This window comes from Callorhinus ursinus, unplaced genomic scaffold (assembly GCF_003265705.2).
Source record: "Callorhinus ursinus isolate GAN/ISIS: 27379988/994484 unplaced genomic scaffold, GSC_fseal_2.0 scaffold28, whole genome shotgun sequence".
NCBI lineage: Eukaryota > Metazoa > Chordata > Mammalia > Carnivora > Otariidae > Callorhinus > Callorhinus ursinus.
In genome coordinates, this window is record NW_027397090.1 from 13,472,581 (window position 1) to 13,482,685 (window position 10,105).

Below are 10,105 nucleotides of genomic sequence, written 5' to 3' on the forward strand. Positions count from 1 at the left end.
TTCTACAATACCTAGCAGTCTGTGAACTCTTTGCAGGCAGGGACGATTTTACTTTCTTTTTTTAAATCGTTATCTTTTTTTCTCTGAATCAAAGCCGAGCACAAAACCCGGTACTTAATAAATATTTTTTGAATTGGTGAAAGCATTTCTCCATATATTGATTGAATGCCATCCCAGAATAGATAAAAAGCTTCAAACTTTATCTGGTTCAGTTCTCCTAAACCAGATATGGTCATAATTTTTTGTTTTGCCATTATTTGTTTGTTTGTTCAGTTGTGATTTGATTAGGGTATGAAGTGAGTTGCTGTTTTCAGGCACTGCAAAATGCCTTGCCCATATAGCCTCTTTTCTTCATCCTCTTGGACCCTCTGTTTAAATATGGGGGGAGCAGGTCAGTTTAAGCATGCCATTAAATCCAGTAAGTATTGGTAACAACTTAATTTTTTAAAATCTACCTTTGGCAAAAAAAAAATTAAATACTTTAAACAAAATTGAAAAGCAATGATAAGCTGGGAAAATATTTTCAGTACACTCAACCAAGAATGAATATCCCCAAGATACAATTAACTCTAAAAAATAAGAAAAAACAAGCATCCTTATTGAAAAGTTAGTAGGGGGATCAGTAGGTAGTTGACAACTAGAAAAATGCCAATAGCAAAAAGAAGGCAAATAATGAATTGCCATAATATTCAAAGAAATGTGTAATAAAAGATTGACGTCTAAGTTTTTCTCTGTCAATGTCAACAGTTTAAAAATATATACTAACAATATCAAATACCGGACAGGGTATGAGACAACGGTGAATAGCAATTATTGGAAGCATAAATTTCTGTATTTCTGGGAGGTATTCCACCCAAAGGGTTCAAAACGTAAAGTCTATGTATTCTTTGCTAGACATTCTGCTCATAATCGTTTATCAAGTGTGGATGAGTGCATCGTCAAGGACATTCATCTTAGAGTTGTTTACTATCACGAGACAATGCAAAGAAGCTGAGTCTACCACCACCGTGTACGTGGTTGGTTAAATGGAACATGATGCTTCCATGTTCAGGTTGTGAAACAGCATGTATAATGTTAATGTAGCAATTAAATATGTTTATCTTCATAGACAGCTGTTGAAAAAGATACACACAGAGATGTCATCAGTGGTTTCCTCTGCATGGAGAGACCTGGGATCATTTTTACTTTACCCTTTATAAGGTTCTGCCTGGTTTGAATTTTCTCTGACACTATTTTTAACAATCAGAAAATACACCCAATCCAGAAGGGGAGGAGCAAGATGGAGGAGGAGTAGGAGACCTAAATTTCGTCTGGTCCCAGGAATTCAGCTGGATAGTTATCAAACCATTCTGAACACCTACGAACTCAACAGGAGATCGAAGAAAAGAATAGCAGCAACTCTCTGAACAGAAAAGCGACCACTTTCTGGAAGGTAGGACCTGCGGAGAAGTGAATCCGAGGCGATATTCGGGAGGATAGATGGCGGGGGAGGGGGCCTCCGTCGGCTGCTTCTGGCAAGTGCTAGAGCCGCGGAGCACAAAATCGGAACTTTTAGAAGTCGGCTCCGCGGAGGGACGTCACTCCAGTGGCTAAGCGGGGGGTGGAACCCTCATGGGACAGTGGTCTCAGGACCCTCAGGGTCACAGAAAGGCTGGGGGTGCCTGAGTGCGGCAGAGTTCCCAGGTATCGGAGCAGGGAAGTAGGCTGTAGGATGGAGCCGAGCAGTGTGCTCTCAGCTCGGGGTGGCCATAAACCGTGATCCGAGGCACAGTCAGGCCACGGCTCCTCTAGCAGGGACCCAACAAGCGGCAGATATGGGGAGACTCCCCTTCCTTCCCCAGGAGGAGTGGCGTGGGAACACACCGCAGGGATCTGCTGGGTTTGGAGACTCCACACGGGGTCGGGTGCCAGAGATAGCAATGCTCAGTCACAGGCCGGGTGAGCACGGAGTGTGGCCGGAGACCAGGAAAACGGGAGTAACTGACTGCTTTTCTCTGGGGGCGCACTGAGGAATGGGGCCCTGAGTTCTTGGCTCCTCCGGGTGGAGATTGGGAGGCCACCATTTTTACTCTCCTCCTCCAAAGCTATACGAAAGTTTGCAGGGAACAAAAGCTCCCGAGAGCAAACCGGAGCAGATTACTTAGACCAGACTGGCAAGGGCGGGGCAACTCTGCCTCCGGCAAAGACATTTGGGAACCACGGCAACCCCCCCCCCCCCCCCAGCAAGAACAGCCAGCCAAGACCACGGTTACCAATCAATGAGAACAGCAGAATGCCCGCACTAGGGAAATACAACATATAGAATTCATGGCTTTTTTCCCATGATTCCTTAGTCTTTCCAAGTTAATTTTTTTAAATTTTCTTTATTTTTTCTATTTTTTAGTTGAATTTGTCTTCTTTCCCTCTTCAACCAACATCTATCAATTCTTTTTTTGGAAAATCTTTTTTAATTTTCATTTTTCCAGTCATATTCTATCCCTTCGTTGTATTTAACCTTATTTATTCTCTCTATGTAAGTTTTTCTTTCTTTAAAATTAAGGATACTGTTTCTTCTGGCAGAGCAAAATACACCCTAAAGCTAATGTATGACTTTGTCCTTGTCTCCCGCCTGATCACATTCTTTTTTTATTTTTTTCATTCCTTTTTCAACCAACTTCTTATGTTATCAATTCCTTTTTTTGTTTGTTTTTTAATTTAATTTAATTTTATTATGTTATGTTAGTCACCATACAATACATCATTAGTTTTTCTGTGATAGGTATTAAGAAGGGCAGGTAATGCTTGGAACATTGGGTCTTATATGAAAACAATGAATCATGGATCACTATATCAATTCCTTTTTTAAAATATTTTTAAATTTTCAGGGTACCTGGGTGGCTCAGCCGGTTAAGCGGCTGCCTTCGGCTCAGGTCATGATCCCAGGGTCCTGAGATTGAGCCCCGCATCAGGCTCCATGCTCAGCGGGAAGCCTGCTTTTCCCTCTCCCACTCCCCCTGCTTGTGTTCCCTCTCTCACTGTCTCTCTCTATCTCTCTCTCAAATAAATAAAATCTTTTAAAAAAATATTTTTTAATTTTCATCTTTACAGTCATATTCCATCCCTTTGCTGTATTTACCCTTATTTCTGTACATATATAAGTTTTTCTTTCTTGAAAATTTTGGGAGGCAATTTCTTCTAAAAGACCAAAATACACCCAAAACCTAGTGTGGCTCTATTCTATTCACCAGCCTGGTAATATTCTTTCTTTCTTTCTTTCTTTTTCATTTATTTTCCCCCCGGTTTCGGGTCTCTGCTGATTTGTTTAGTGTATATTTTTCTGGGGTTGTTGTTACCCTTTTACCATTTTGTTCTTTCATTCATCTATTCTACTCTGGACAAAATGACAAGATGGAAAAACTCATCTCAAAAAAAGAAAAAGAGGCAGTACCGACTGCCAGGGATCTAGTCAATACGGACATTAGTAAGATGTCGGAACTAGAGTTCAGAATGACGATTATAAAGATACTAGCTGGACTTGAAAAAAGCATAGAAGATACTAGAGAATGCCTTTCTCGAAAAATAAAAGAACTAAAATCTAACCAAAGTGGAAATAAAAAGGCTATTAATAGGTGCAATCAAAAATGGAGGCTCCAACTGCTAGGATAAATGAGGCAGAAGAGAGAATTAGGGATATAGAAGATGAAATGATGGAGAATAAAGAAGCTGAGAAAAAAGAGAGATAAACAACTACTGGATCATGAGGGCAGAATTCGATAGATAAGCGATACCATAAAGAAAACAACATTAGAATAATTTGGTTCCCAAAAGAAGAAGAGAGAGAGGGGCAGACCGTATCTTGGAGCAAATGATAGCAGAGAACTTCCCTAATTTGGGGAAAGAAACTGGCATCAAAATCCAGGAGGCACAGAGAACCCCCCTCAAAATCAATAAAAATAGGTCAACACCCTGACATTTAATAATAAAACTCAAGTCTCAGAGACACAGAGAAAATCCTAAAAACAGCTTGAGACAAGAGATCTGTAACCTACAATGGTAGAAACATTAGACTGGCAGCAGACCTATCCACAGAGACCTGGCAGGCCAGAAAGGACGGGCATGATATATTCAGAGCACTAAATGAGAAAAATATGCAGCCAAGAATACTATATTCAGCTAGGCCGCCACTGAAAATAGAAGGAGTGATAAAAAGCATCCAGGACAAACAAAATCTAAAAGAATTTGCAAACACAAAACCAGCCCTACAAGAAATATTGAAAGGGGTCCTCTAAACAAAGAGAAAGTCTAAAAGTAATATAGACCAAAAAGGAACAGAGACAATATAGAGTAATGGTCACCTTACAAGCAAAACAATGGTACTAAATTCATATCTTTCAATAGTTACTCTGAATATAAATGGGCTAAATGCCCCAATCAAAAGACAAAGGGTATCAGATTAGATAAAAAAAATAAGACCCATTGATATGCTGTCTGCAAGAGACTCACTTTAGACCCAAAGACATCTCCAGGTTTAAAGTGAGGGGGTGGAAAACAACTTACCATGCTAATGGACATCAAAATAAAGCTGGGGTGGCAATCCTTATATCAGACAAATTAGATTTTAAACCAAAGACGATAATAAGAGATGAGGAAGGACACTACATCGTACTTAAAGGGTCTATCCAACAAGAAGATCTAACAATTGTAAATATCTATGCCCCTAACATGGGAGCAGCCAATTATATAAGCCACTTAATAACAAAATGAAAGAAACACATCAACAATAATACAATAATAGTAGGGGACTTTAACACTCCACCCATGAAAAGGGACAGATCATCTAAGCAGAAGATCAAAGCAACAGAAAACACATTCTTCTCTAGGGCACATGGAACAGAATAGATCACATCCTGGGTCAAAAATCAGGTCTCAGCTGGTACCAAAATAATGAGATCATTTCCTGAATATTTTTAGACCACAATCCTTTGAAACTAGGACTCCATCACAAGACGAAATTTGGAAAGAACTCAAATACATGGAGGCTAAAGAGCATCCTACTAAAGAATGAATGGGTCAACCAGGATATTAAAGAAGACTTTAAAAAGTGCATGGCAACAAATGAAAATGACAACACGATTGTTCAAAATCTTTGGGATGCAGAAAAGGCAGTCCCTAAGAGGAAAGTATTTAGCAATACAAGCCTTTCTCAAAAAACAAGAAAGACCTCAAATACACAACCTAACCCTACACCTAAAGGAGCTGGAGAAAGAACAGCAAATAAAGCCTAAACCTAGCAGGAGAAGAGAAATAATAAGATCAGACCAGAAATCAATGAAATAGAAACCAAAAGAACAGTAGAACAAATCAATGAAACTAGGAGCTGGTTCTTTGAAAGAATTAATAAGACTGATAAACCCCTGGCCAGACTTATCACAAACAAAGAGAAAGGACCCAAATAAATAAAATCATGAATGAAAGAGGAGAGATCACAACCAACACCAAAGAAATACAAACAATTATAAGAACATATTATGAGCAACTAGATGCCAGCAAATTAGATTATCTGGAAGAAATGGATGCATCCCTAGATATGTATAAACTACCAAAACTGAATGAGGAAGAAACAGAAAACCTGAACAGACCCATAACCAGTAAGGAAACTGAAGCAGTTATCAAAAATCTCCCAACAAAAAAGAGCCCAGGGCCAGATGGCTTCTCAGGGGAATTCTACCAAACATTTAAAGAATTAATGCCTATTCTTCTGAAGCTGTTCCAAAGAATAGAAATGGAACTCATTTTATGAGGCCAGCATTACACCTTAATCCCAAAACCAGACAAAGACCCCATCAAAAAGGAAAACTACAGACCAATATCCCTGATGAACATGGATGCAAAAATTCTCACCAAAGTACTAGCCAATAGGATCTAACAGTACATTAAAAAGATTATTCATCACGACCAAGTGGGATTTATTCCTGGGCTGCAAGGTTGGTTCAACACCCACAAATCAATCAATGTGACACACTACATTAATCAAAGAAAGAACAAGAACCATATGATCCTCTCAATAGATGCAAAAAAAACCATTTGACAAAGTACAGCATCTTTCTTGATTAAAACTCTTCACAGTGTAGTGATAGAGGGTACATACTTCAATATCATAAAATCCATCTATGAAAAACCCACAGAGAATATCATTCTCAATGGGGAAAAACTGAGAGCTTTCCCCTAAGGTCAGGAACACGGCAGTGATGTCCACTATCACCACTGCTACTCAACACAGTCCTAGAAGTACTAGCCACAGCTATCAGACAACAGAAAGAAATTAAAGACATCTGAATTGGCAAAGAAGAAGTCAAACTCTCACTTTTTGCAGATGATATGATACTTTATGTGGAAAACCCAAAAGACTCCACCCCAAAACTGCTAGAACTCATACAGGAATTCAGTAAAGTGGCAGGATAGAAAATCAATGCACAGAAATCAGTTGCATTTCTATACACCAACAACAAGACAGAAGAAAGAGAAATTAAGGAGTCGATCCCATTAACAATTGCACCCAAAACCATATGATACATAGGAATAAATCTAACCAAAGACACAAAGGATCTGTACTCAGAAAACTGTAAAATACTCAAGAAATTGAGGAAGACACAAAGAAATGGAAAAACGTTCCATGCTCATGGATTGGAAGAACAAATATTGTGAAAATGTCTATGCTACCTAGAGCAATCTACACATTCAATGCAATCCCTACCAAAATACCATTAAGTTTTTTCAAAGAAATGGTACAAATAATCCTAAAATTTGTATGGAACCAGAAAAAACACCAAATAGCCAGAGGGATGTTGAAAAAGAAAAAGCTGGTGGCATCACAATTCTGGACTTCAAGCTCTATTACAAAGCTGTCATCATCAAGACAGTATGGTACTGGCACAAAAACAGACACATAGATCAATGGAACAGAATCGAGAGCCCAGAAATGGACCTTCAACTCTATGGTCAACTCATCTTCGACAAAGCAGGAAAGAATGTCCAATGGAAAAGAGAGTCTCTTCAACAAATGGTGTTGGGACAATTGGACAGTCATATGTAGAAGAATGAAACTGGACCATTTCCTCACACCACACACAAAAATAGACTCAAAATGGAAGAAAGACCTCAATGTCAGACAGGAGTCCATCAAAATCCTAAAGGAGAACACAGGCACCAACCTCTTCAACCTCAGCCGCAGCAGGTTCTTCCTAGAAACATCGCCAAAGGCAAGGGAAGCAAGGGCAAAAATGAACTATTGGGACTTGATTGAGGTAAAAAGCTTTTGCACAGCAAAGGAAACAGTCGACAAAACCAAAAGACAACCAACAGGATGGGAGAAGATATTTGCAAATGACATATCAGGTAAAGGGCTAGTATCCAAAATCTATAAAGAACTTATCAAACTCAACACCCAAAGAACAAATCATCCAATCAAGAAATGGGCAGAAGACATGAACAGACATTTTTCCAAAGAAGACACCCAAATGGCCAACAGACACATGAAAAAGTGCTCAACATCGATTGGCATCAGGGAAATCCAAATCAAAACTTCAATGAGATACCACCTCACACCAGTCAGAATGGCTAAAATTAACAAGTCAGGAAACGACAGATGTTGGTGAAGATACGGAGAAAGGGGAACCCTCCTACACTGTTGGTGGATATGCAAGCTGGGGCAGCCACTCTGGAAAACAGTATAGAGTCCCTCAAAAAGTTGAAAATAGAGCTACCGTACAACCCAGGAATTGTACAACTGGGTATTTACCCCAAAGATACAAATGTAGTGATCCAAAGGGGCACCTGCACCCCAATGTTTATAGCAACAATGTCTACAATAGTCAAACTATGGAAAGAGCCTAGATGTCCATCGACAGATGAAAGGATAAGGAAAATGCGGTGTGTGTGTATGTATTATTGTGCAGCCGTCAAAAAAATTGAAATCTTGCCATTTACAACAACGCAGATAGAACTAGAGGGTATTATGCTAAGCAAAATAAGTCAATGAGAGAAAGACAAGTATCATATTATCTCACTGATATGAGGAATTTAAGAAACAAGACAGAGGATCATAGGGGAAGGGAGGGAAAAATGAAACAAGACGAAACGAGAGAGGGAGACAAACCTTAAGAGACTTTTAATCTCAGGAAACAAACTGAGGGTTGCTGGGGTGGAGGGGGTTGAGAGGAAAGGGGTGTCTGGGTGATGGACACTGGGAGGGGTATGTGCTATGGTGAGCGCTGTGAATTGTGTAAGACTGATGAATCACAGACTTGTACCCCTGAAACAGATAATACATTATATGTTAATTTAAAGAAAAGAAAATACAAGCACCCCAATAAAAGATACTCTACCATCACTAGTGCATTTTACTACAATCTCATTCTTGGTGGGTATTACCATTCTTTTAATTCTCTCATGTATTAGATATTAATTGGTAGTTTATTCATTCAAAAATATTGATTTAGGATTAAATGTATCCAAGTATTATCTCAATTCTCATTTTTAAGATCATTCATAAAAATGCAGCTTTTCTCATGTTTTCTGTTTGCTAATCTTACAACTTGTACTCATTTCCTTTCCTGTCTTAGACCATGTTAGTTCATAAAACAAACATTCTAGTTGGCTTCTGTTAACTAATGTGAGTAGTATTAAAGTGCAGCTATCTTATGGTAAAGTATTTTATCAATTGAGAAATGTGTCTTTTTAATTTAAAGAATCTGTATCAGACAAATGTAGGGACCCGAAGGGGTACATGTACCCCAATGTTTATAGCAGCAATGTCCACAATAGCCAAACTGTGGAAAGAGCCAAGATGCCCATCGACAGATGAATGGATAAAGAAGATGTGGTATAATATACACAATGGAATATTATGCAGCCATCAAAAGGAATGAGATCTTGCCATTTGCAACGACGTGGATGGAACTGGAGGGTGTTATGCTGAGTGAAATAAGTCAATCAGAGAAAGACATGTATCACATGACCTCACTGATATGAGGAATTCTTAATCTCAGGAAACAAACTGAGTGTTACTGGAGTGGTTGGGGGTGGGAGGGATGGGATGGCTGGGTGATAGACATTGGGAAGGGTATGTGCTACGGTGAGTGCTGTGAATTGTACAAGACTGTTGAATCACAGATCTGTACTTCTGAAACAAATAACGCAACATATTTTAAGAAAAAAGGAAAAGAAGAAGATAACAGGAGAGGAAGAAAAGGGGAGTATGTCAGAGGGGGAGACGAACCATGAGAGATGATGGACTCTGAAAAACTGAGGGTTCTAGAGGGTACGGGGGTGGGGGGATGGGTTAGCCTGGTGATGGGTATTGAGGAGGGCACGTTTTGCATGGTGCACTGGGTGTTATGAACAAACAATGAATCATGGAACACTGCATCAAAAACTAATGATGTAATATATGGTGATTAACATAACAATAAAAAAATTAAAAAAAAAAGAATCTGTATCAGAAAAATTAAGGAATACAATGAAGAACTTTTGGGAACACATATAAATCCATGAAGTACAATCACACTGATGACAAGTAGGGGTGACGTGGAGATCATATCCAACGTACACTCTACTAAGGTTCAGGGGATATGTCTCCCCATGACGTTATTATTACCAGTAATAAGAAATACATTTGCAGAACATTCTGACTCTTTACAATCACCCCCTTTAATCTTTTCAGTGGTACAAGAAGGCTGGGTGCTTCTGTATACTTACTGTCATTCTGCTTTTGAACTTTACTTTCATCAGGGACATCTTTGCTTACTTCGTCAAAGGGCAAGGCCTGATCTGCTGGTAGCAGCAAAGTCACAAGTAGCATTAAGTCCATGTGCACAAAATTTAGGCAGCTTTAGAAAAGCCCAGAGCCTTGCTGTTCCCTCCCTGAGAAAAAGCCACTTGCTCTCCCAGAAGCTTCTCAAAGAAAATCATGATGGTCGTGATCCAGATGCCTATTTTATCTTCCATCTAAGCCTCATCTGACAAGACTCCCAGAGACACAAAAAAAAATCCACGTTCTATCCATTTTATGGGTAAACATGGAAAATGCCACAAGGTAAGATCAAGAGAATTGCTCTTGGCTCTATTA

General features: G+C 39.2%; 1 protein-coding gene across 1 annotated transcript in view; it reads right to left on the reverse strand.

The window, feature by feature from the left end:
• LOC112838587 (histone-arginine methyltransferase CARM1-like) overlaps positions 1-9,847 on the reverse strand; it is a 183,679-nt gene extending 173,832 nt beyond the window's left edge. Inside the window, exon 1 of the mRNA XM_025891358.2 lies at positions 9,736-9,847. Within this exon, the coding sequence (XP_025747143.2) occupies positions 9,736-9,847 (112 nt within the window). The remainder of the gene's footprint in view (positions 1-9,735) is intronic.
• Positions 9,848-10,105: the final 258 nt, after the last annotated feature.